Raw genomic sequence first — 26,285 nt, forward strand, 5'->3', positions numbered from 1 at the left:
TTTACCACATTTAAGAATGTTCAGTTACAAGCACACTGTAAAATCTGACAGGTTGATCTTACTTTTTAAAAAATCTAGGCAACCAATTGTCTTAAAGGACACAGCAAATTTGCGACCCTAGCCAAGATTTCCCTGATGCCGCCTGCCACCCATTTAGTGGTTTTTAAATTCAAATTATTTGTATTATTATCTTTATTATGATGACAATTTGCATTTGCATTTATCTGATTTGTTGCAAAAAAAGTTAAGCTAATGACAAATCAACACAAATAAAAAACTTATCTAATGACATAATAATAAATTGTGAACATTAAACAGTATGTGCATATGTGAAAATTCTTTTTTCAGTACCCTGAATGGATTTTATCTTTTTATTTTCTCTTACTCTACTGCTCTCCACACATTATGTTCTGGCTGTGATGATCACTCACTAATGAATACATGACAGATGCTACAGAACGACCATTGACATCAGATTTTTGGATCACTTTTTGACCTTATGTTCAGCTTGTCTGAATGCATAATTCTTCTGCTGATGTCGCCTATATTACAATGTGGAGCAGGTTTAACTGTACATAAAGTTAGGTAGCTCAGCCCAGTGGTTTGTAACAAAAGGGTCAGGCCCCCCGCAGAGTCACAAGATAAATCGGAGGAGTTGTGAGATGATTAATAAGCTTGAAGAAAAGAAATGGTTGCCCAGCATAAATTTTGAATTTATTTGGAATAAATCTTTGTTAATCTTATCTCTTTGGGCCTTGACTGCTCTGTGTGTGTGTGTGTGTGTGTGTGTGTGTGTGTGTGTGTGTGTGTGTGTGTGTGTGTGTGTGTGTGTGTGTGTGTGTGTGTGCGTGCGCGTGTGTGCACTTTGATTGCTGCAGATTTTGCACTAATGACACCATCTCCTTGAGTTTTCAGTCATTTTGCAACAAATTCCAGGTTGAGGGTGCAGAATAACCAAAAGCCCTTTTCCCAATTTCTGTCTGAGCGTTTGAAACCGAGAGCATAAAGAGGTCCAGAGGACGTACTGAGTATGTTATGTGAAAGACAGTTAGAAAATGAATATGCTTATTTGGTGTCCATACTACCCCTACTTTCTAATTTCTAACAAAGACCGTACTCTCAAATCCAAATGAGTAAAAAGCAGAAACTGACCGAGCTTCTGCATTTAAGTCATATTTCCTCTTGATCTAGAATATACTCTCAGTACAAACTGTCACTGGGTGGCAGTGTAACACCTCTGTTTTCTAGCCACAGCTGATTTTTCAGTGAATTTATTGCCCTCTGTAAATTTAAAAAAGGCTTAGAGCAGTGATCCTTAACTTACATCCCTTTCTAATTAACAATGAACATAAACTGACTCACATTTTTTGTGTTCTTTGAATTTAAATAAGGTGCCAGAATGCATTTTAAAAAGCATCAAAATAGAGCTTGTTTATATAAAAAAAAAAAACACACCTACATACTGACCGGTGCAGGCTCAGTGTTGGGAAGGTTACTTTTGAAGTACAATAAGTTACAGATTACTTGTTACAAGGGTTAGCAATATACTGGTTTTGTTTACTAACTGGACCCTGGCTTTCTGTTATTTTGCAAAAATGCCCCTTTTGCACAGCAAAACTGAGTATCCCTGGTTTGGAGAAATTCATGCTAATGATGCTACTGTTTAGCCAAAGAGTGTTAAATTGTCAAGAGAGTTGCTTTTCCACAGCCAATGCAAAAATAAGCAGCTGAACAAAACAACTGTGATAATATAATATGGTAAACCTGCTACTTATTACATCTATATGATAATATTGTTGCCACCTAAAATGAAATAAGTTAATGAACCAAAAGCAAAACAATAAGAGAGGGTATGGTCTCCTCAACGGTTTTAAAAGCAAAGACGGAAGTACATGACGGTGAAACCTCTTGTACCTCCCGCTACTCCTCAGCCGATGGCTATCGGAGTTACGTTAGGTCTGTTTAGCTGACTTTGAATCATTTATAAGTCGTTTTTAAGGTTGATCACATGTCAGATAAAACCGTAAAACGTCCAGGAGTTGGGGTCGGGGTGCTGGTAACAGACTCAACCCACCCAGGCTGTGTTCTCCTTGGGAAACGGAGGAGCGCGATGGGCAGAGGGACGTACCAGCTGCCCGGCGGCCACCTGGAGTTTGGGTAGGAAACCTCTGCATCTAACGTAGCAAAACCCCATTCACAAATCTGACGCTGCTTCGCCGCGCATAACGTTATATGTGACGCAAGCACGGCCGTTTATGAATGTGCAACACTGGCCTTCATTCATACAAGACGGTAACGTCTATTCCTGTAACAAAACACAAACTGTACTCCATTCACCGTCATCTCTGTCATTAGGAGCGAAATTACAATGAAATAAAAATCTCTGAGCCAATTATAATTATGCCGAAATATTCCAAAGTGATCATCAAATAAGAAGACATGCTCCTCAATACAACTGTTCCACGTGCCTGCCAAATAAATGTGCACAAATACTAATCTGATATATTTAAAATGGGATTTTGTTTAAGGTAGTCAGGATTCCCACAGTCATGTAAAACCTGGAAAAGTCATGGAACTAGTGAAAAGATCATTGAAAGTTGTGGAATAAAAAGGTGAAAATATGTTAATTAATTACATTATATAATACATAATACTATATATATATATATATATATATATATATATATATATATATATATATATATATATATATATATATATATATATATAATAAAATCCAAATAAAAAAAAAATATTTTTTTTATATTATTTTGACGGTAAAAAAATTTTTTTTTTATGAAAAACTTTTTTGCCGGTTTTTTTTTCTTTTTTATGAAAAACTTGGCTTGGAAGGTATGTTTTTTTTTTTTTTTTTTACAGGAAACTTAAAAATATGGGGCGATTTTTTTGTTTGTTTTTCTTAAATTTTTCTTTAAAAATGCCAAAAATGACACAATTTTCTCACACCTAGGAACTGTAAAAATAGAAATTATTATTGGATTTTCAACTTTCAACCTTCATTAAAAACAGTCAGTTATTTTAAAGTATAATGGTTCAGCTAGTTGAGGATTGGAGGGACTGTATTATGATCCTCAATGTGCTGTTCATTCAACATGCATATGATGACTTGAAGTGGATGTAACACTTATTTTTATGTCCCTGACAGAGAGACGTGGGAGGAGTGTGCTCACAGAGAGGTGCTGGAGGAAGCTGGGGTGCGTCTGGTGAACGTCTGCTTTGCGTCAGTGGTGAACTCCATCAGACTGGAGGAGCAGTACCACTATGTCACCATAATCATGCAAGGAGAACTGGACAGGAAGCAGTCAGGAGAGCCGGAGAACCTGGAGCCAGAGAAGAACGAGGGTATGTGAAATGAGCCGACTGTTTTTCACCAGTTTAAAATGGAATAGATTCATACCCACCAGAGCAGCTGATAATACAGGATTCTCTTCCTCCCAGGTTGGACGTGGACGCAGTGGGACCAGTTTCCTCCAGAGGAGCAGCTCTTCTTGCCGCTCGCCTGTCTGAGACAACAAGGCTTCCAGCCGTTCAGGAACACATTAACAAGCACTGAAAGTTAACTTTGACACTGTTACAAGCTACTAAAAGCATAAAACAGACATACTGTACCTCTTTAAAACACATCAGTGGTTGGTTTACATGTACTTTTTTCCTCAAATGTGTTTTTCTGTTGTGCAACATACTTTTTTTTTGCCAAAATTATCAACTGTCATTACACAAGTAGTACAAGGAATTCATGACATACGGATTGTCAAATCTTTCAAGCAAATAATACAACAAATAAAGTGCAATTTACATCACAAATGTTTTAAAGGTCCCATATTGTAATAAGACAAATTCCCATGTATTTTTTGTTATACCACTTATAACACTGTGAAACTATCAAAAAGCTCAATCAAAAAATGCATACAAGCCGTATTCAGAAACTATGCCTTTAAACAAGACGAACTTGAATTTGTGATGTCACCACTGTACTATATGAATGCCGAAACACTTGTGGGCATATGTGGGAGACCAGGGCTGCGTTCAGCCCCGACAAAATGTAGCAAAACGTTAATTTAAACAGAAGCAATGGTGCATTGAACACCCTGTTGTGGTACGCAGGCAAACTGCCTTTTATTACGACGGGGTTAATAAATTAATCTGTAAGGGTTTTATTAGCCAGGGGAACATGTACTCACCAGAGCATGTGCAAAATGCAAACAAAACATGTAAGTACAATGAATAAAGATCTACACATATGTATTTATACACACATCACTACTGATTAGGTAACACATCTAACACATCCACCAAACGGGAAAACATACCTCAAAGCATGTTGGTTCAATACGGAAACTGTATCAAAACTGTGGAAAACATTTTGTGATTGAACGTGCTCCAGGAATCGCTGAGTAATCAGAGCAGTCTGAGCTCTTTTGAGAGGGGCTCTTAAAGAGACAGGTGCTAAAACGGAGCGTGAATACAGGTATATTCAGGCAGACAGTATGAGAAAAATAGTGCTTTTTTTTAACAGAAAATTATGTAAACATGATCTAATAGAAACACAAAATATAAGTATGAACCTGAAAATGAGAATAATATGGGACCTTTAAACACATACCAACTCAAGAAAAATTAGACATATTTATAAGATTTTATTCTTTTTTTTTTTAAAGTAGTTCTTCGTGCCAGATAATGTTGCTTTGGTCATGACTTTAAAATGATAGTAAAATGAATTTTTATGGACCAACTATTTTCTGGCGAATGACATTTGTTGAAGTTTATGAACAGAAGTGAACATTTTGGATAAAATACACTTTACAACAGTTTTAACCAAGGATGTTTTACATTTGCTCATAACTTATCAACAAAACATTCTGCCTAAAACGAGGATAAGAAAACATTTTGTTGGTTTTGTGACACTGACTTACAGCCTGAACTTCACACTGTACTTGCGCCGTACACAGAGGATGACTGGAGCTGAAGGCAGCTTTGATCAGTTTCCCACGTGCACTTTTTTCCACCTCACATCAGGTTGGCGCTGGTGACACCCGCTGCTAACAGCAGGGTCCACAGGGTCGCAGCAGCGGTTGCCACGGCACCACTAAAGGTCTTGTCGTGGGCGTAAGTGATGATATGCAGGGCTCCGCTGTAGGCCTCCTCACAGGTCGGCTGGATCTGATCCTCAGGAAGCTTGAAGCCGAATTCCCCTTTGTCTCTCAGCTCAAAGGTGAAGGAGAAGGGGATCCCCTGCATCCGAGCCCAGTCCCTGGATGAACCAGAGTTGGCGTCTGTAGGAGAAGATTACACATTGTACTGTTTTAATCCTGGAGCCCTACTGCTAACATGGCTAAAAGTGATGAATCTGTGACCAGCAGTGATGTGCCGACTTACACAACACATCAGGAGAGGTTCCTACAGTGTAGTTCATCCCGTGGACGCTCCTAATGGCGTCTGCTGCACCCAAACCCACCTTCATCTGCATCACCGGACATAAGCTTTTGTCAAACATTGACTGATAACATCAACACCAGCTCGATGACTATATGACTGGGAGGCACCTGGCAGCAGTTTTACGAGGCGAGACATGCACATTTTCTGGAGCTTCATCAGTATTAATGACGTGAATTGACGCTCCTTCCACATGACTGGGTGCTGTGGCGGACATAAACGTCTGGCATAATGAGCAGAAAATGAGGCTCAGCTGTCACACACACATGATGCCGTCTTTGATATGGAGCACAGACACTGTGGTGGGGGAGTGTGAAACATTTTGGCACCAAGGCACAACAGTGAAATATGTTAGATGAAGATTTGTGGAGTGCTTCAACCCACTGTTGTTTACAGATTATTCTGAGAAATACAAACATGATTGAACTGTTTAAAGGTTCAGTCTGTGACTTTAGAAAAAAAAATACCTTTTTGTCATATTTTCTGAAATTGTCATGATATCCTTTACACCTGCAGCAAAGGGCTGCAGGGTGGAACTGAACCAGCAACTGCTGCAGCAAGGACATAGCAGAAGGTACATTTAGAGCTGCTTAATTAATTTTCTGTATTAGATACACTTTTCAGTCTGTCTAACATGTTATAGTGGCTCTCGCTATAGTTTTAGAGTCACAATTTTCATTCAAAGTGTTTTTTTCACAGATCGTTTCATTTTCTGTGGGTTTATGTGACCTGCATGAGCTCGGTTTCTATGGCAATATGTGAGTATGCTCGTTATTAATGTAGAAGCATGCAGTGATAATCAGGCTATAAAGATGCACATACACTTTCATCCTGATTTGTGGTGTGTTATTATTATGCCAAACATTGTGCATGCATGTTCATTCTCAGAAATGTGTGAAACATGCATCACTGTGTCTGCGGATGTAAATACCAGCTCATCGTAGTTGGAGGCGGTGAAGTTGGGGTGTCCATAGGGAACCAGGAGCAGCTGGCCGTAGGAGTGGATGGTGAGGAAACACAGGAAGTCTTCCTTCCGGCTTCCTACAAAATAAGTTACGGCCTGGGCCTCGGGCTCGGATGCAGCTTGGCTCCCGCAGTAGATGTTTGAGCAGCAGTTGAATGATATCCCGATTGCTGTGAAAGCAACCAAAGAAATGGAAGAATCTAAAGCTTCACATATTCAAACCTTACAAATTCAACAAGAGAGTCTCAGTATAAATGTTTGAAGCTGTATTAACAGATTTTTGGCCACTTTGGTTTGCGAAAGAGCATCATTGGACATTGAGTCCAGCCGCTTTTATCACCGTACTGTTGTGAGCTTGTTTTTGGCGCCTCAAACCACGTTTTTTTTTAGTAACCCTTTAAAACAAAATGTGCGATGATGAGACAGCTTCAGGAACATCTTGGGGAGTAAGAGGTAGATTTCTTTGTATGATACCTACTTACCCATGATTATCAATACAGCAAGTTGTATAAATAAAGAGATGGAGACTCACTGCCCCAGTTGGCTTCAAAGTTGCGGTTGAGATCAGTGCCATGACAGGTGCACCCTGCAGGTCCTGGCGACCTGTTTTTCCTCCATAGTCGAGTCTGTGGGTCAAGATGTTGAGGCAGGTAAATCAGCTGGTTCTGGTTGTTCTATCAATTTTAGTCAGAACTAAAATATACACCCTTCACTGCTGCCATGGATTGCAGATGACATAATTTTTCCATTCATCTTATTTTGAAAATGAGATGATTATCTACTTGGGTCATGTTGAGCACCCCAAATCAATTTATTCGCTGATTAAATTGTGGCTCATTGTAACTTAACTGCTGTTTCTTTAATAAGCTATCGTTCTCTCATATCCTGCTCATCTGTGGCTCGAGAGCTTCAGGCAAAACTCAGAAACCCTAGAAAAGCAATCTGATTCAGAAAAAAATCCATCAAACACAAGCACATACTGTGTTGTTCTTCCAGGAGTAGATGTAGCCGTCCATGTTGAGCACAGGGGTGATGTAGAAGTCCATGTTCTGCATCATCTGTTGCATTTTTGGGTCTGATTTGTACGCCTGCAGGATCTAATTTGAGAAAAACGTATAGGCCAGATTGATATACAGTGGTGGAATGAAGCTCAGTACATCTAATCAAGTACTGTACCTAAGCACAAATTTGAGGTACTTTTTTTTTACTTGAATGTTTTCTTTTCATGCCACTCTATGCTTAAATAAATATGGTACTTTTTACTTCACTACATCTAACTGGATACTTTAGTTACTTTACAAATAAAAAAAATTGAATATAAACATACCAAGAGCTTAAAAAGTTTGTTTCTACAAACAACATAACATACCGAAAACTTGATACAAGTACACCTGCAATGATTAGTTGATGAATCAGTCGACTGACAGAAAATTAATTGTTTTGATAAATGTTTAAGGTTTTTTGTGATTTTTGAAAATAATTTTGAGTTTTTTGGGTATTTTTTTTCACTATTTTCTATGATTTAAAATCTTTTTTCATTCTTTTTGAAATAATATTCTAACCTATTGGCAAGCTCACCTAGTTAGCAAGCTAACTTGCCATACCTGCAGGAGCTCGTAAGGATTTTTGTTCAGTGTTTCTGAGGATTTTGTCCAATTGTACTAACTTCAGTTTGGAAACCTTAGCTTTGCTCTGAAGAAGCACAAAGAAATTTTGAAAGAAGCACGGAAGCAGCACACTGATGATGTCAGAGGGCTGTGACTGGTTAATCGCAATGTTGGTCCAGGTGTTCATTTGTGAAGATTATCTTGCTGAACAAAACGTGTAAGTATCATAAATGTTTGTTTACCACAGAGCTTATTTTCTGCTGTGATCCAAAATCCAATGTAAAAATCCTATAGGCTTTTTGTTGAGTGAACAAGGGTGATGCCAACACACCACACCACAGCTAAATAAAAAAGGCTTGTAAAGTCAACTAAATAATATTTTCTTTTTAATTAAAAGATAAATCATGTTTTTTAAATGACTGCATGCCTCTTACCTCTCTGACAAAGTACTGACAGAAGGCCGGGGCGATCCATTCCCTTGAGTGTATACCACAGTCCATCCAGATAGCTTTTTTTTTCTCTCCTGTATTCACGCCAATCTGGAAGACAAATTCAACGCTTCTTATAAGGCTGATAAAAAACACAAACTCAACCATCCATACACTCCAGAGTCCTTCTGGAGTCTGTGATCTGAAATCAAGAAATCTGATTTACCTTGAGCAAGCGAATAACCCTCTTCTCATAGGTCTGTCCATATTCCACAACGCTCACAACATCAGGGTAATCCGTCGCAACCTGATTCATCCAGTTAGTGATCTGTAGAGTGGAATTAACACATTATACACCAGAGTCTGTGTTTGAACCCACAAAGCAAAATGTGTGAGGGCAGTGATCAGGCTGTCTTACCTCTGGCATGGGATGATATTTGAAGTAGTCGTACTCGGCTCTGTCGCGCACACAAAAATACACGAGATAGATGAGAAGGAGCAGTTTTCTAATAATACTATGTTGTACAAAAACATCAGATTCTGAGTCCTATTAGTCTTCTATACAGTAACGCCCCCAGCTGTGCTGCGCTTGCTTTCTGTCAATTATTGGCACCAAATTGTAATTTTATGAATAAAACTCACCTCTCTACGGTAGCTGCTCCCACTGCTGAAAGCAGCACCACAAGGCTCAGTCCCACAGAGTTAAGCATTGTGAAAATAAACTCCTTGTTTGCAAGTGTAGACGACACTGACCTCAGGATGATACCAGCCTTTATAGAAGACATCCATCAGATAAAGATACACCTTTGCCTCCACAACAGACTACCGCAAGACAAACGCTATCAATTTGTTGGTTAATGATTCATCTGAGCTGAGAGCCTTTTCATCCTTTATAACAGCTTTGTGACGAATTTTTTGTGTCATTAATCACCATTGGTTGTTGTCATAAAGTCATCAGATGGTTTACAACTTGATAGTTATGTTAAAAATAGACTGGAGCCACGCCAAATAGACGGTGACAAACACTAAATAGCTGCGTAAGCCTCTTTTTGGCTGCTGCTGTCCGCCTTTTTCAATTCCATCCCAGTCTGACCTTTTGTATTTCTCAGTTGCTAACTTTTCATCACATCCTTCAGCTCCTCTGTTCTCCTAGGTGCAATAACATACCTATTAGTGGAGCAGTGATCGGCTGTGAAGTCAGGTCAGCAAATAACGGAATGTGAGAGATATTCAGTTCTGCATGTTAAAACCGTTAAAACTGTTTAAACCGCTTCCTCATCAGGAACTGACTCATCAGAAACAGGAAATAAACTGATGACTCTTTGGTCCCATCTTTTTCTTCAATTCTAAAATTTGAAAAGTAACCTACATCCTTGCCTGACAGTGGTAGTGGAATGTTTTTATAATATTAACGTAAGAGGGAAAAGATAAGATAAGGTGCATTAGGTCAAAGACATGAAAGGAAAAAAATAACGATGCTTGTCTAATGAAAAAGAGCAAAGGTCTACACAGTCATTAATGTTGGTGCCTCAGTCTTTCTGTTTACAAAAGACAAACGAGTATCGGCGAACACCCTGTCAATAACAATAACAGGAGTTTTAAATTTATGGTGGAATTTGTTTTTTTTTTTCAGTATGAAGGTGAAACTCAAGTTTTATTACCAAAGAGCCTATCCTCAGACACTGGGTGAGAGGAGGGGTACATGGTGATGTATAATTGCAATTTAAAGTCACTAATTAACTTAACTTAAAGTCACTAATATGCAACTACAAGTTGCATATCTTTGGACTGGGGGAGGAACCACTGCTCCACCTGGCAATTTATGTTTTATAACCAAAGAGCTGCAGTTTTTGTTCGGTGATAATTAGCAAAAAAATTGGTCGCCCTGTTGCTCACCTGGTGGAGCGCGTGCCTCAGTTTTACAAAGGCAACATCCTTGCCGCAGTGGCCTCATGTTCGTTTCCAACCTCAGCCCCTTTCACACTGCAACTGTCCTATCAAATAAAAGCAAAAGTAAATAAATAATAGCCCTTAGCCCAATGCTGGTAAAATATGCATGTGACTGCTATTTTACTCACCAGCCAAAAGTAGTATAGTAGTAGTAGAGTATAGTAGAGAAAGAGAAAGTCTGTAGTTACGTGACTTTGCGAACTTACGCTAAGTTCTTTACGTAAGTACTTAATGTAACTAAAAAAAGAACCTAAGTTTATGTCACTTACGGCCCATATGTAGATATTTTAACCACATTTTTTCCCTAAACTTAAACACGCGTTTCTTTTTGTTCTCTATACCTAACCAAGTAATGTCGTGTCCATTTTATGTATTTCTGTAAGACTATGTTGATAGTACAGTCTCATAACACCTATTCATCATCTTTACTGTATGCTAAACATGATTTTATTTTAAAATTAATGGTTTAACCCCGGGGGAAACCTGTTTATAGTCAAATAACGTACATCGAGAAGTAATTATTAATGACGTGAACGCTCTGTTGGTGCCTGTTCCACTATATCACTACTAAACGTATTATAGAGCACTGTTATATAAAAGATCATTATCTGGAGATGACGTCTTGTGCAATCTCACCATTGTACCCTCTCAATCAGTCAGCAGGACTTGCTTCACATATCAGTGACTGTAATACAACAATAGGTTCTCTGGCATTTAAAACACATCAGAATTTAGTCTCCATTTTATACCAGAGGCAAAAACAATGTATTATTCATCAGTGAGGCTGAAATGTAGCAGGTCAACATCATCCGTGCTCAGGTGGACTGCATGACATTATAGGCCCAATCTAATCTATTTTTTCATTTTTAGAATAACAAGCTATAATGTTATCCCAGCAGTGCCCTGCTGACGAGTCCTCATCGTGCTCTTCAGATCCCGCTTTTAGTTTATTTGGTGCTAAATTGCTGTAATGTCTCTGTAATGTCACAGCAGCTCCTAAAGATCACCTGTGACGCAGTGTTTGGATTTTGTTTTGATGCTCTTTTAATGGTTTTTCCAGCTGTGGGTGCTATTGTTGCTCAGGTAGACGACCCAGCTGGTGGTTGTAGACAAGCATTAGTGGCTGCTGTTAAAGTCTTAAAACACGATACTTCCTATGTGCCAGGAGGGATTTCACCCAGGAAACAACTGTTCGATTCAGTAAATGTGACACCTGTCAGCAAGACAAATAAAATCACTTTTGTGCAAAAGAGGTCAGTGATGCAAGAGTTGCTATTTCTCCTTTGGATGTTTCACTATTGCTGCCTCAGTCTTAGAAACACGGTTTGGTAAAACTCTGGACACAAAATGTCCTAATTGTGGCCTCAAAATATCACACAAAATGGAAACAAACAGTATGTATCAAACTAGGCACAGTAATACATCACACAAAGTTTTAGAGTATTACAACATTATGTATATGTTCATCTCTGAATTTAAATGATTGTTATATTTTAGAATAAAATGGTCATTATGAAACAAGGGTGTCAAACAGTGACAAATTATCATTAAACTTAGTCAGCTGGGGTAATTTGTTTAAAATTATAATAATTGTAATGAGAAAAACTGTGCAATTTATGCAGAAGGCTTTATTTGAAATGATGTAGAGTAAGACCTACTTTTATAATTTTACTGTTAATATTTACAGTTGAAAATGTATGGGGGGGGGTTACACTTTTACACTTTGAGCACCTGGACCTGTGCCTGGACTACAAAGAGACAAAATGACTAAAGAAAGACACAAAATAACCTCAAAAAGATACAAAACAACCCAAAAACGTACATTAAAAAACACAAACATCAACAATCACAACCAAAACCAATACGAAAAGACAAAAAAAGGAATAGATACAAAACAACTACAAAAATACAGAGAAAAAAAAACACAAAACAACCACAAACAGACCAAAATGATTACAGAAAGACAAAAACAACAAAAAACGACCAAAAAAAAAACCCTGAACGAACAAAATAACCACAAATGCGCATGAAATTAGCCTAAATAGACACAAAACAAGCAAAAAAGAACCTCAAAGAAAAACAAAATTACCCCCAAGGTACACAAAACAACCGCAGACGCAAAATAACGACAGAGAGACAAAGAATGACCACAAAATATCAAAAAAATACCTCAAAGATTCCAACAATAACTTCAAAGAGACGCAAAATCACAAAAGGATGCATAACGACTACAAAGAGATGCAAAACCATCACAGAGTCTGTGAATCTCGCTCCAAATGTAGCAGAGGTGGTATGGGGCCTTTTGCGTAACTGTACCCAGGGGCCCACTTTCTCATACTGTAAAATTAAATATGCTGGCACAATAGCAAAGGCTGCTTTTAAAGACGGATGTGTTTGACTGCAGAAATCATCTATGAAAAAAACGGCCAGCAGATGTCAGTACAGTGCTGAGTTTAGATCGAATCTGTAGCATCAACTCATCAGAGATAATTTGGGCAGATTCAGGGTGCTGGCAAACACCTGTACACCCATTAAATAAGCAAACAATGATACTTTTAATCTAAAATACACTCTACTTGTGGGAGTAAATCAGCACCCTAAGTTTGAAAGTGGGATATCTCCTAATAAAGTGTGTATTGTCAACTAATAATTTACCTGCTGTTCTTGGCAAGTCCTTGCCAACATCCCCACAGTGCTTTTTAATCCAAGTTTTAGCCCTTTGAGATTAATTAGTGTAGGAGTGCAGTGTTTTCTTTATTCAGAGCTCCTTCTGTCTCAGTCGGGCTGCTCCGTGGTTATAGCCTGACAGTGAAACGCTTGCATGTTAAATACGCCTCAGCAACTCAAGTCTTTGTTCCCACTCCTTTGCTGACATGTGCATCATGTCTATTCATACGCTGCTCATAAGATATAGAGACAAGACCTGTCTCAGTTTTGGCGCTGTGTGCACAAACCTGGGACGTGTGTGTGTGTGTGTGTGTGTGTGTGTGTGTGTGTGTGTGTGTGTGTGTGTTGCAGACAGAATCAAAGCACACATCACGGGCGGTTTCTTCATAATGATGGGTGAAAGCACTAATGCTTTTGGATGAGAGAGGCAGGACGCTCTGTTGCACTCAGACACAAGCTTACGACATGTCAGTGTATGCGTGAGTGTGTGTGTGTCTGTGTGTGTGTGTGGGTGTGTGTGTGTGCAAGCTTTAAATTACCTTCACCCCAGCTTAAAGTTTTATTTAGAGGGAATGTACCATTGACATAAGAATTCAGAGTTGAATTTAGATATTTGTTGCCACTTTATGTGCTTGTTCTCTTCTTTTTTTAATTTGGGACACATTCAACCAAACATTGTGTTTCCTGACAGTTTTAATCTAACATTTTATGACCACTGCAGCAGTTTATTTCAGCGTTGTTTTATGAGGTGCAGTTAACTGGTGGTGAGGAGAAGCTGCATAAACATCTGACTGCAAAAGCTAAAAGTTACCAGTAACTTTCTGGTGCAAACATTCCTGAGGGGCCTTCAGGTTCGTCTGGGTCGGTCGTCAGTTTTAAATGTTGGGGGGGCTGCACTTACATGTGAGTGAGGATGTCTTTGGGCCTGGCAGCTTCATTAGTCTGGAAGTATGTCTTGTATTTGTTTTCAGAGAAGTGTGACTGGGGTACAAGACTACCAAAGTATGTGACATTTCTGAGTTGAATTTACTTTTTTATAAACAAAAAGCACAAGCCAAGTTCAGTAAGATAACAATTAACTGTGTCTGTCCATAAAAGGTCCAGTGTGTAGGATTTAGGAGCATATTGTGGCAGAAATAAGGACTCTTAACATGGACTCTTAATAGTTAATATGGACTCTTCTTATGCTCACGTTAAACATGACGTCATTTGAACGCAGCATAAGAATCTTTTCTTTTACCTTAGAATAAGTCACTTACATCTACATACAGAGTGGGTCCTCTTCCCCAGATTTTGCCATGTCGTTCTACAGCAGCCCAGACCGGACAAACCAAACACTGGCTCTCACTTATCACAGGCTGTTTCTTCATAATGATTGATGAAAGCACTAATGCTTTTGGATGAGAGAGGCAGGTCGCTCTGTTACACTCAGACACAAGCTTACAAACGGACAAACCAAACACTGGCTCGACACTCTTTGTATACAGAGGAAGTTTCAGTTCTGCAACCTCACTTTTGGATGCAACTAAATCCCATATAATGGACCTTTAAAGTACATGGATGTGTAAAGAGATCTGGATTCAGCATAAGAGGCAGCATCCACTAAGGTGATGTGCTTGTCTTATTTTGAATTCCACAGTAAAGAGTAGAACAATATTCAATATGACTTTAGCAACTTAATGTCACAGTTAAGGTGAAACCATATTTGCTGTTTTAGCATGTTTACAATTTACGCACAGTGATCATGCATACGCGGCAAATTATGTATTTATCAGACAATAAGTTATATGACAACAAACATGCTCATTTTAACTGAAACATTATGTTTTTTTTTAAGCAAAGCAAAGTTGTTTTGTTGCCAATACCCGACTGCAACCATTTCACAAGATTAACCACACGTTATGAGTTTTTTTTAGGTGTGTGTCACGCTGATATGCTAATAGCGCCCTGTGCGTCACTATGAGGCACAGAGGGGTGCGGCAAAACATTTGTACATGACGACGTGGAAATGAGAACTGGTTTGCATATTTGATATCTTTTTGAGTAAGGTACCAAAGATTGATCCCTTGTTTGACCTTGTCAAAAGAACGAATTTGAACGGGGCTTAAGAGTTTTGCAAAGGACTGTACTTGTGATTTTAAACAGTTAAACGCAGGGTTATTCCAGCCAGTGGCATCAACTTTATGAAATAAAATGATTTTATCTACTGTGTCAAATTCCTTTTGACAGTCTATAAACTCTAATTCTATGCGACGACTCGTATTGAGTGTGAAACCAGTCATTTGGCCCACGTTGTGTCTTTTAGGTGCCATTATCAAGCAATGTGCCTCCGCTAAAGATAATTCCACTCATTTTTAAAAAGTCATGCATATTTCATGTTATTTAGGCTGTTTCTTTTTTTTTTGGTGGGGGCGCGGTTGCATTTTTACGTTTATTGACAGGAAAAGTAGTTTGACAAGATAGGTGGGAGAGGATGGCTCACAACAAAGAGCTGCAGGTTATAAACGGCTGCAACAACGGACTCATGCTATATGTGGACCCGCCCCGGGTCATGTATGTTTCAATTGTTTCCCTAAGTTCACTGTCAATGCAGCAAGCAATAGATCTGAAAAGTCGATATTCAGTTCTCCTACTTCTAGCTTTTGAAAAGATTAGTGTATGTTCATTAGTATTGACTGAGCTGACTTGGGGCACTCGTGAATTCTTAAACTGAATGCACTGACATTGCCTTTTACACAAATCGGTAGCTTTAGTGCTTCCTCTCAGCTAACTTTGTTTCAGTGAATTTTTCCACAAGTATTTCAGTTCTACTTACGTAAAATGCAGACGAAATGCTTCTAATGAAGCAGGATGATCTGACACCCTGGAGTATTAGGAGGTGAACAATTTCTCATCTCATCAGACATGCTGGTCGTGACCTGTGTGAAGACACAGTGAAAATCAATGTGGAGCTGCTGCCAAACCTGCCGAAAAACATCAGAGTTTTGAGAGGAAGCAGAATGGAACGACTTTTTGGCATTCTTTTAATAAGCTGTTATCTTAAAAAAAACTGTGGAAGAAACAGCAGCACATGTTAGCCAAGCTGGAGCAACACACACACATACACACACAAACACAACTCCCACACAAACGCTGTATAAAAGCAGTAACAACAACGGGCAGCAGCACTTGTAAAGCCATCAGCAGGACTGACAGCAACCATCAAACAAATCACAAACAGAAATAGTGAAGCCCTCCTCCCCCACAGTGCAAACTCACTCCCTCTCCTCCCCCGCAGCCTCCAGACATTTTTCAAAGTGTCAAAATTATTTCTCAAGCAGTAACACACGAGCTAAACCCTGAGGCACTCCGAGACCATTCCCCGTAAACAAAGCCATCACGCTGCACATCAGGAGTCCCAAAACTTCTCACCTTACTCCTGCGGGTTGGCCAAATAGCCAAAAGGAAAATCTAACAGTTGTTCGACAGGCTACATAAAATCTCCAAGACACTCTCAAGTTTAAAACAAATCATTTTAAACAGTCGAAACGTAAACAAGACAGTGCACGTAAGGCGTGTAAAACACAAATAAAAAACAGGATGTGCAACATCTATTCCTGTGCTAAAAAACTATTTGTAACCATGGCACCATCCTCCGCTTTAAATCACCAGACAATTTAGGAAAAGGTATCCGGTGCCCTTGCAGAATAGCAGCTCTTTGTCCAACTGATGATCCCCCTTGACACCCTGCAAGACCTGAAGGTTGTTCACCAGAGCAGAGCAATCAACAGCATCTATTACTTGAGAGAAAGAGATAGTTCTCTTATTGATCCACCAAAATGGTACATGGAATTAAAACAATTTATTGAAAGAGGAGTTCTAACAAAACCATTGACACTGATGCTTTAATTAAGGTAAGGAGAGAGAGCTTAAGGGCAAAGAGGACAGGTCCAAGCTTTTATGGGCCCTGAGTGAGATTTTAGCCTCTATTTTCCATATCTTTACCACTCAAAGAGATTGTTTTTTAGGTGTAACAATCACGTATTAGCACCCTCAGTCTCTCTGATCCAGTCTCAGCCTCTCTCTTGTGCTAAATTGTTTTTGCTTCTGTCTTCACACACTGAAACACTCATCAAGGGTAATAAATGCTTTGCCAAAATACAGATGTTTTTGTTGTTTTTTTTCTCAGTGCAGCTCTTGAGAGTCTTAAGTGGTTTAGAATTTGCAATTACATCCCTATCTCTCTTAACCCCAACACCCACCCACACCAAATTCATTTCCACACAGGCAGACTCTCACACTTGATGGATACAACCTCAGAGGCACATCAATTAATCTATGGAAAAAGGCAGACAAAGAGAAAACCTTTGCAGGCAGTTTTGGGACTCTGGGAATTAGACGCCGATGGTTATTTCATATATAAAATAGCTGTGGTACAGTGGAGGAAACACGATATTTACTCAAGTGCTGTTCAAGTGCAACTTTAAGGAAGTTAAACTTCACAGAGTGTTTTCATTTTATGTTAATGTAATACTTTCAGGAGGAGTTGTACTTTTTATGAAACTTCGTGAATTTGACAGCTACAGGAACTTTTTCAGCATAAGATTTTACATTAACAACATATGATTTTAAGGTAAGGTAAGGTAAGATAGATTTATTGGTAATTTTTCAAACAAAACAATGCATCATTAAAGATTAAACAGGCGGTTTGCAACCTTTTTGAGACAAACCGACTAAGACGCACAATAGGAAAAACTGCAATATTTCACAAAAAGAGAAAAGATCAGAGAAAAGTAAAAAAAAAAAAACAAACAAACATAATAACAATAATAATACTACAAATGTGTGCAGCAGACCTTTGTTTTTTTCTTTTTTCCCACCCGGCAACCACCCCTAAGATTTTTTGTGTGGGGCCTGACCCAGCGTCTGGGAACCACTGGACCAACACCACTGGCTGCTCACATCAATTTAAGTGTTTTGCTAGAAAAATCGACTTCTGAACCTCCTCTTGGATCTTTTTTCAGGCTTTAGAACATTTTGCTCCTGACAGAAGAATTTGGCCAGTTGCAGACCATTTCAGAGAGAAGGTTTCTGGCTGTTTGACAAATGCAGATTCAAGTGCACGTTCCCTCAGATAATAAAAGCCTGATTTAATGTTGGAGAATCCTGCAGAGAAAAGTTACTACTCCAGCATTGGCAACAACTTCCTACACTTCAGGCAAAGCCAAAAATAGATGGATGGATCTAAAAGAGAGTGTGACAATAAACAAACTAAAATACGTGTCAGTTAGAAAAAGAGAAAATGTTGCTGATAGTTTAGCCCCATGCTAACTGGAGCTCAGCCCACGTCTACAACTAATTCAAGTTCATGTTTATGTAGGTAAAGTCTCAAAATCACACTGTGTCTGGGAGCAGAACTGGCAGCATCTCCAAATAAAGACCCCCAGCCAGCAACCACAACAACCTGAATACTGTCAGTGCAAACCCAAACTCCAGGGGAACCGTCTCGCCCTGACTCGACACCAGATCAGCAAACTTTCAGTTTCTTCTGTTTCAAAGGTTAGAACCGTCGCTGCTGCTGACCACCCTGTTGTGACACCCGACACTGGGGGGTTGCACTGTTCTGATTTCAAGCCGCTACAGGTTGGAGGTGGGGAGTAAGGTGGAGAGAGTGTGGGGAAGCTAGCTGGCTAATTTTTGTCTCATTTGTGGTCTGAGAAAGAAAGACTGGGGCAAGAAGGGCAAATGCGCTGCATGCAGCTCTACACTGACCTAAGATTTAATAAATCAATGTAAGGGAAACAGTGGCTGACTGTATGAAGCACCTGCCCATGCATGTGGTCATCTGGGAGTGGGAGGGGCTTAGGACAGAAAGGGGAAAGCTGCAGGAGGAGGGTGACTTTACAAATTGTTCTGCCTTTCGGTTTGATCCCTAGCTCCTCTGGGCAACATGTTGAAGTATCCTTGGGCAAGATACTGAACCCCAAATTGCTCCCGATGCTGCGTCATCAGAGTGTGAGTGTGTGTGAATGATTACTGAGTAGCAGGTGGCCCCTTGTACGATAGCCTCCGCCACCAGTTTGTGAATGTGTGTGTGAATGGGTGAATGTGACATGTAGTGTTAAAGCACTTTGAGTGGTCAATAAGACCAGAAAAGCGCTATACAAGTATAGTCCATTTACCATTTACCATTTCAACATATCTGCCCAGTTTTAATGTCCAATATCAATTCTACTTTTAGCACTGTTGTGGGTCTTCATCAAGTCCTGAGAAAAAAATCTGACTCTTAAGCGGCTTTGTGCTTCCTTATGTTCACCTGCTAATCTTTTATTGTGTCTGTGTGCAGAGCAGGTGCTGAGCAGGTGTGGTGTCAAACCAAAGGAATGAGCCAAAAGGTGCTCAAATGATAAAAGCGATGGGTTTCTTACTACCACTGCTGTAAGTGAATTGAAGAAACTGCAACAGATACAGGCCAAGAATTTGACCTCCGTCAACACTTGTGAAATGTGCCATTTAAACTCCATTTAGAGAAAGTCACCTTGCAGCAACGGATAAAAAGCCTATTCATGTACTGCTTTGGCTAAGTTTTACACTGTCGTGAGCTGAATGGAGAGAGGGAGAGACGCACAGAGAGAGAGAGAGAGAGAGAGAGAGAGAGAGAGAGAGAGAGAGCCTCTCAGTTGCCTTAGCAGCGCAGCTTCATTCCTTCACAGTCGCGCGTCAGTCCGGTGCTCGGAGCTTTGCGCCGCGGTGCGCTTCACGGGGCTTCCCTCACGACCGCACCATAATTAACCTCTCAGGGCCCGGCTATTCTCCTGTTATTAGGTTTTTAAAATAGTTGACTCCAGTTTGGGCTTTCTCCAAGTTTCACAACGCCCCCTCTCCGGCTGGTATGAAGAAAAACGCGACGGTGGCAAGTTGATTCCAGTTTCAGCAGCCCGCGCAGGTGTAGGACTCCTAATCCTGGTAATCGTGCTTGTCGCCGGTGAGGATGGCTCTGCAGGCGAGTAATGCGAGTGTGCTGGAGGTGTCAGCGGGCTGTGGGGAGCAGGGGAACCTCAGCATGGAAGTTACCGACTATAATATCAGCTGCACCAACGTCTCCGTCCTCCCCAGACCGTCCAGATCAGTCAAAGGTAAGATTTTCTTCTTCTCCTCTTTTCCTCTGTCAACTGTCTCTCGTGAATCATCCAGGCTGAGGTGTTAAACTGTATTTATGTTCAGATGGAAGTGCTTCCATCAGGCGCAAGACAACATCTGGCCCCAAACACACAAGGTGTTAATACCTTATTGTATTTTGTTAAACTGATTATCAACAGGAATCGGTGTCTACTGTTGCAAAAATAATTGACTTTTTTTCTTCTTTTTATCATAAAAACAACCTCATATGTATCAGTGGATATTTGCTACAAAAAAAAAGCACCAACCTCTTGGTGCTTTTATTTCAGCCTCATCATGTTGTTTGCTTCCAATTACCAACTGCCACCTATGACTAATTACCTGTTTCAAAATGTAATCAGCAGACCTGATGTAATGTGGTCACATATTGAATTTTTAACACAAACAAAAAGAACTTTCACCTCATAACCATCACTGATTTTCTGCCTGCCTGATCACTCCTTTAAACAGTCGCCCCGAGGGTCAAAACACAACACTTTGTAAAACACATTTCACAAAATACTACAACATTTCACAAATGCTGAAATTGTTTTGTGAGATGGTTCTGTGTTTTTTTTTAAATGTCTGTGTTTTATGAAATGGTTTTTGTTTTGTAACACATTTTAAATTTGAGGAAATGTGCAGTTTTACCATGAAATGATTTGCAATCAGGACTTTTGTTTAAATCAAGTTCCTCAGCCTCTTTGTATGCAATCAATCACCAAGCAGCCCAATTTACTGCTACTCCTCTCCGCATCAATAATGCCACAATCAGAAGAGTCATGGGTGCAGTGTGAGAAGCCGGTTTCTAATTCTGAATGTTAAATTTTCTCAAAATGCTGACTACCCGTTGAGGAGATTAAACCCCCACACCAGCGGAGATAGGGCCCCTGAGCTTTGTCTCCAGCCGAAAATAAGGGCTGATTAGGTAATGAGGTCTGAACGTGGGCGAGTGCTCTGTTTTAACTTTTTTTCCTCCCCTCTGCCGCTGCTGCAGTATCGAGAAAATTTCAAATCTTCCCCCACTAAATAATTCACCGTCGTTCCTCCTCCTGTGCTGCATTACTTTTATTGACCTTACACAGGAGGCAGGCTGGAACATCAGCAGCAGTGTAGGCTCAAGTACCCGGAGAGCAATCAAAAACTGTGGGGTGTGTTCGGCGTTTGACCGAGAGAGATGTCCTGCTGACAGATTGCTGCCTCCATCTCATTCCCTGTGTGAAGCGCGCGCACAAACGGTCTTCCTTTATTTACCATAATCCTTAGTGGACCTATTCCTTTTCTGCTGTCTCCCTTTAGGCCAAGAGAGAGCAATGGAGCTTGATTACGCAGCTGCATTTCTGCTCTCAGATGTGATACTCCTGTGCTGGGACAGGAAATTAAAGCCCCACCCCCACTATCCACTTGTGGAATTACTGCTGTCTGATTTATTGAATTGGAGATTTGTCCTTCACTTGGAAAAGGACTGAGCTTCTCATATAGCGGGAGATGATATAAAAAACTATCAACATTAACAAGAACAGCATCTCAAAAGGTTGAGAAGCCATATTCATGTGTTGAATGTGAGCACTGAGTTGAAAACACCGAGGCATTTTAAATGAAAAATTAAAGTGACATATTTTACTTTACGATTTATATTCCATGCTTAAGAACTGAGCTTCTGATGCGTCACTTTAACCCTTGAAACCTTGATCAAGACTCCTCTCGCAAGCATTTAAACCGCAATTTCTGTCAAATAGTTGACAAAAAGGCAGTCAGCAACTTGGTATTAGATGTCCCACATATTGCAAAAGAATTAGTAAAAGGTGACAAGAAAATTACCTGAAAATGATCTTTAAAAAAGACAGAGAGAGAGAGGCTCATTAGAGAATTATAACGCAAGTAGGGAAAATATTAAGAAATTTCTTAGAATTACACATTAAAAATTAGGTTATAGAAATATATCACTGACTTTTTTCCCACTATTTTTAGCACTTTTTTTTTTTTTTAGGTAATTTCCTGTTTTTTGGGTTGTTGTTTTTTTTTTTGCTAATTTGAGGTATTTTTCTTGTAACTTTTTACTAAATTCTTACAAAGTTTTAAGTTAATTCTTGTTAAGCTGCTCATTACCTTCTTTCCATGTTTTTTAAAGACACCAAGCCAATTTGCTTATATTTCAAAGGGTTAAAATATATGCCTATATATAAGATGTTGGCTGTGTGTTGGAGGAAAAAGCATAGATGATTTGTATTGAATGATAATCTTACTAAACTACATTTACATTAAAATGGACACCAGTTTTGATAGTTAATCATAAACTATGCAAAAAAAGTAAAACATTGTTATAGAAGCAAAAACAGCAGTTTCAGAATAATAGCATTCTACATCGTGTTTGTCGGAGCAGAGCACGGATCATAAAGAGTGATGAGAGTTGAATTGATAAATGATGCTTAGAAATTTCACATTTTAAGTCATTTTCCATTATTCCATGTGTGGGCCTGAAGTCCGTTTTTCAGTTGGTCTATTAAATGTCATAAAATAATGGAAAATGCCCATCACAGTTTCCCATAATGCGAGGTGACATCTTTAAATTGCCTGTTTTGCTCGGGCAACAGTCCGAAACATAAAAGGTGCTAGGTTTATCGCATGACAAACCCAGAAAATGTTCATATTTGAAAGGCAGAAGCCAGAGTTTTTGTTTCCTTTTTAGCGTAGAAACTTGAAGTCATAGAGTGCATCTTAATCAAGTCAGGTTACTAAATATCTAGCTGAGGACAGAGGACAAATGAGACGGATGCACTCTCTCCTATGTGAACTTAACTCTACATTCTGTGCTTGTCCTCTGCTTCAAAGCTCCTGGGTGACAAAATCCTTAAAATGGAGAAGATTAAACACACAATCAGAGGATCTGTTAATGAGTTGTTCTCAAAATTTGAACCCTTTTTTTCAAATACTTCATGACTAATGGGTGGAGATAATGGAAGTTTAGGCTTTCATATATCATCTACTTATACAACCCATATCTCTGGCTGACCTTAGAGAGCTGATCATATTTCAGACATTGCTGTGCATTAGAGGCTGCTGCCCTGCCTGAATTGTTTCGCGTTCCCTTCACCTTTAGTTTCTATAGATGGAGGATTTTAGGCGTGCCTCTTTAGGGAGACGTGGGAGAGTTGTGGCAGAGAGCAAAGATACTGTGTAAAGTTACTGCTACAGTTGCATGCAGGTTCTTAAAAAAAGGGGAGAGGAAGTTAGTGATTGTAGTTTGGCCCACTGATTTGGGTTAATTCAGGCCCATCTGACACAGCAGTCAAACTGTGCACTACAACTTCTGGGTCTGTCACAAGATGCCATTGGGCATAAAATCAATTTTCACCACTGGCTTACAATGACAGAGAGACATCTGTAAATCAATGGACACATTTAAATGACATTTAAACGAATCCTTTACTATCAGGATTTGATCTGTTTGGTCCAACAACATGTTGAAAGTCCAGAAGAGAATAACAATTTATTCCCCCTGCAAGCCAACGAAGGGATAAACTGGAAATTACCAAAGTCTCAAATGTGCTTCATCTATGGGCCCAGTGATATGGAAGATCTGGGTAATTTTGTTGAGTTTTCTGGCTTCATGCTTCACTGAGAAACTTTCATAGAAATGAATGAGGCCTCGCTTCCAATGCTATATTCAGTTTTCTTTATACATCCATGTTAAAATTACTGGGTGTGTGAAGGTAGCAAACACTTAAATGTAATGATTTTCAAGACCTTCTGAAGATCATTTCTAACCAAATATAAGACACATTTTTAGACGTGTCATCTTTTTCTTATTCAAACAATGCAGGTAAATATAAGGGGAAGAAGGCCATCAAATGGGCCCAAGTACAACAATTGATTTACTGACTTATATCACTGGCCATATAATTCATTTATTTACACAATAAAAATATAATAACAATTGATTATATGACTATTGATTATATGATTATATAACATTTTTTGTGGGAATTAAGAGCTCACAATATAAACTGAAGACTATTTAATGGCCTGATATTTATAAAACTGAATTCAAGGCATTTTAAACCTTTTTTAGGACATGAAGACAACCTGATTCAACTTAGTCAACTCAGTCAAATATAAACACACGGACATAATAGACATATTTCTAGATTCGATATGGCTTGCATTTTCTGAGGACAACATTATCTATCATTATCTCGGATGTCCATCATATATAAATGGCCATACACTCACTTAGAAATCTTAGCAAAAATATGCGCCTATATAACTCCAGAGAGTCGTCATGTTTTAAAATTGTCTTAAGTATCAGAGCACCTTATTGGTAGTTATCCGTACACCGATAGATACAGCGTAAATAGGGCTTAATAATTAATTCTGCGAATGTTAAATAGTTTCAAATTGCCATGATGCAAACAAAATGTGCAAAAGTTGAAGCAAAATATGTGATCTGCATTTCAATGTTCAATCTGGAGTCCCAGATTGTCTGCAGCGTTTGCTGCTACCACTGAAGCAGCAGCTGTAACTCCCACAGCAGAAAAATGAAACAACATCTGACATGCATCGCATTATAGTAATCATTCGGGACTCTGGAGAGCAGTTGAGTTCAGACAGGGCCCTGCTCATGTGGAACAACATCTGTAGCTGCACCTTGGCTCAGCCCGGACACTCTGCGTTCCCGGCTGATTCAAAGTGGCACTTTGCTGAGCTCGGCCCGTCCTTTTGAGTGCATGTGAGATAAGTTATCGTGAAGTGGATCTCATAAGCATTAAATGAACACTGTTTCATATTTTGGAGAGAAACCAAACAACCAGTTGCCCCAGGCTCTGGGTATAAAAAGAAAGGCAAAAAAAAAAAAAGACTGGGAGGATTGTTAATGCAGAGAAACTGTGCTCTGCATGCACAGTAACAGTGGTGGGAAGAGCTCAGGAGTTTCTAATATCTAACCAATTTCTACGACGACATGTCTCGTAGAAGAAATTAGCATCTTGTTCCCTTTTGGGTCTGTGCCACGGTGATGTAGACTGCCATAACATGATCACGGTAATCAGATCAAATGATTGGAAGAATCTGAAGTGACCTGGTGAGGCAGAACAAACAACATGCAGACGCTACGTGTTCAAAATAATTCCTCATTCCTGATTATGAGCTGCTGCCTCTTGTGCACACCTCCTCCTAACAAAATCCTGCTGTGTATAATACATTTGATAAAAAAATCAATAAGTGATTATAGCTCTCATATGCATTTATCCCATCAGTTTCCTCTGAGGAAACAGTGCATAAATCACAGATTATGAGGGCGTATTGTGTCGCCTGTAGTGTCGACAGCACAAATAAAGATACTCTCAATCAAGTCCAGCACCCCCTCAACCATGCAATAGTTGTATTGAGCTGTAATGCCCTCTGTCTGCACAGCGGCTTTATTAACTCGCAATAGTGGAGGATTGGAGGGAGGCAGCAGTGGAGTTTTATGAGGTTATCTAGTATCAGTCAGACTCAATGCAATGATGGAGGACTAATTTCACTGTCAGTTAATTCGTAGTCATGTGACTTACTAAGTGACAAAGCAAAAACAAACCTACTATACAGGGCTCTCTCCCTCCATCCCCATGACGAGTGAATTTAATGATTCTGAAATGTACGGGCTGTGATTTTTCATTGATTTTCCCCTGAATCTCGCTAAGTTTAAGGTCATTCTAGTCCCGAGAAAGTCCAATTAGTAATTGCATTGTGTGGAGTCCCTGATGCCTCACCGCTGGCTTTGTTAACATAGTGATTTATGGGAATCAAATGGCAAACACCTCAGCTGAATGTTAAATTTTATATGGACATCCCTTAAGATGCAGCTCCTTTAATAGCTACAAGGTGCTTGTTCCAATGAGTCTATACTGGGGCGAATGAGGAATCTCCCCTTTAATTAATCTTTACAAGTTGAGATCATAATGGTTAATTTTTTTTTAATGGGTATCTCAGTGTAATTACAGCAATAAAAAACAATTACATCATGAAGGCTAGAAGGGGTATGTTTGAGGATATACCTGTCACAATTATCTATTACACTCAGCAAGTTGGTTTTCCCCA

General features: G+C 39.4%; 3 protein-coding genes across 4 annotated transcripts in view; 2 read left to right on the forward strand and 1 right to left on the reverse strand.

Annotated features, from left to right (window-relative positions):
• The first annotated feature begins 1,934 nt into the window (after window positions 1-1,934).
• nudt15 (nudix (nucleoside diphosphate linked moiety X)-type motif 15) lies at window positions 1,935-3,581 on the forward strand. Its single transcript, XM_042512835.1, has 3 exons — window positions 1,935-2,157; window positions 3,167-3,363; window positions 3,460-3,581. Exons 1-3 carry the CDS (start codon window positions 2,009-2,011, stop codon window positions 3,579-3,581), a joined length of 468 nt encoding a protein of 155 aa, XP_042368769.1. The 5' UTR covers window positions 1,935-2,008.
• A 1,062-nt stretch (window positions 3,582-4,643) lies between these two features.
• On the reverse strand, window positions 4,644-9,683 carry cpo (carboxypeptidase O). Of its 2 annotated transcripts, XM_042512916.1 has the most exons (10): window positions 9,621-9,683; window positions 9,096-9,223; window positions 8,872-8,911; window positions 8,680-8,781; window positions 8,460-8,564; window positions 7,399-7,515; window positions 6,951-7,044; window positions 6,386-6,588; window positions 5,398-5,482; window positions 4,644-5,294 (listed from the first exon to the last, which is right to left on the reverse strand). In XM_042512916.1, exons 2-10 carry the CDS (start codon window positions 9,161-9,163, stop codon window positions 5,029-5,031), a joined length of 1,080 nt encoding a protein of 359 aa, XP_042368850.1. In that variant the 5' UTR covers window positions 9,164-9,223; window positions 9,621-9,683; the 3' UTR covers window positions 4,644-5,028. The 2 variants fall into 2 exon arrangements, with proteins under 2 accessions (XP_042368850.1, XP_042368851.1); XM_042512917.1 differs by lacking the exon at window positions 9,096-9,223 and having other exon boundaries at window positions 9,621-9,677.
• A 10,089-nt stretch (window positions 9,684-19,772) lies between these two features.
• The window catches only part of cckbra (cholecystokinin B receptor a), a 43,290-nt gene continuing 36,777 nt past the window's right edge, over window positions 19,773-26,285 (forward strand). The window contains exon 1 of the mRNA XM_042512915.1: window positions 19,773-20,185. Within this exon, the coding sequence (XP_042368849.1) occupies window positions 20,041-20,185 (145 nt within the window). The 5' untranslated portion in view covers window positions 19,773-20,040. The remainder of the gene's footprint in view (window positions 20,186-26,285) is intronic.

This window comes from Plectropomus leopardus, chromosome 24 (genome assembly GCF_008729295.1).
Source record: "Plectropomus leopardus isolate mb chromosome 24, YSFRI_Pleo_2.0, whole genome shotgun sequence".
Lineage (NCBI taxonomy): Eukaryota > Metazoa > Chordata > Actinopteri > Perciformes > Serranidae > Plectropomus > Plectropomus leopardus.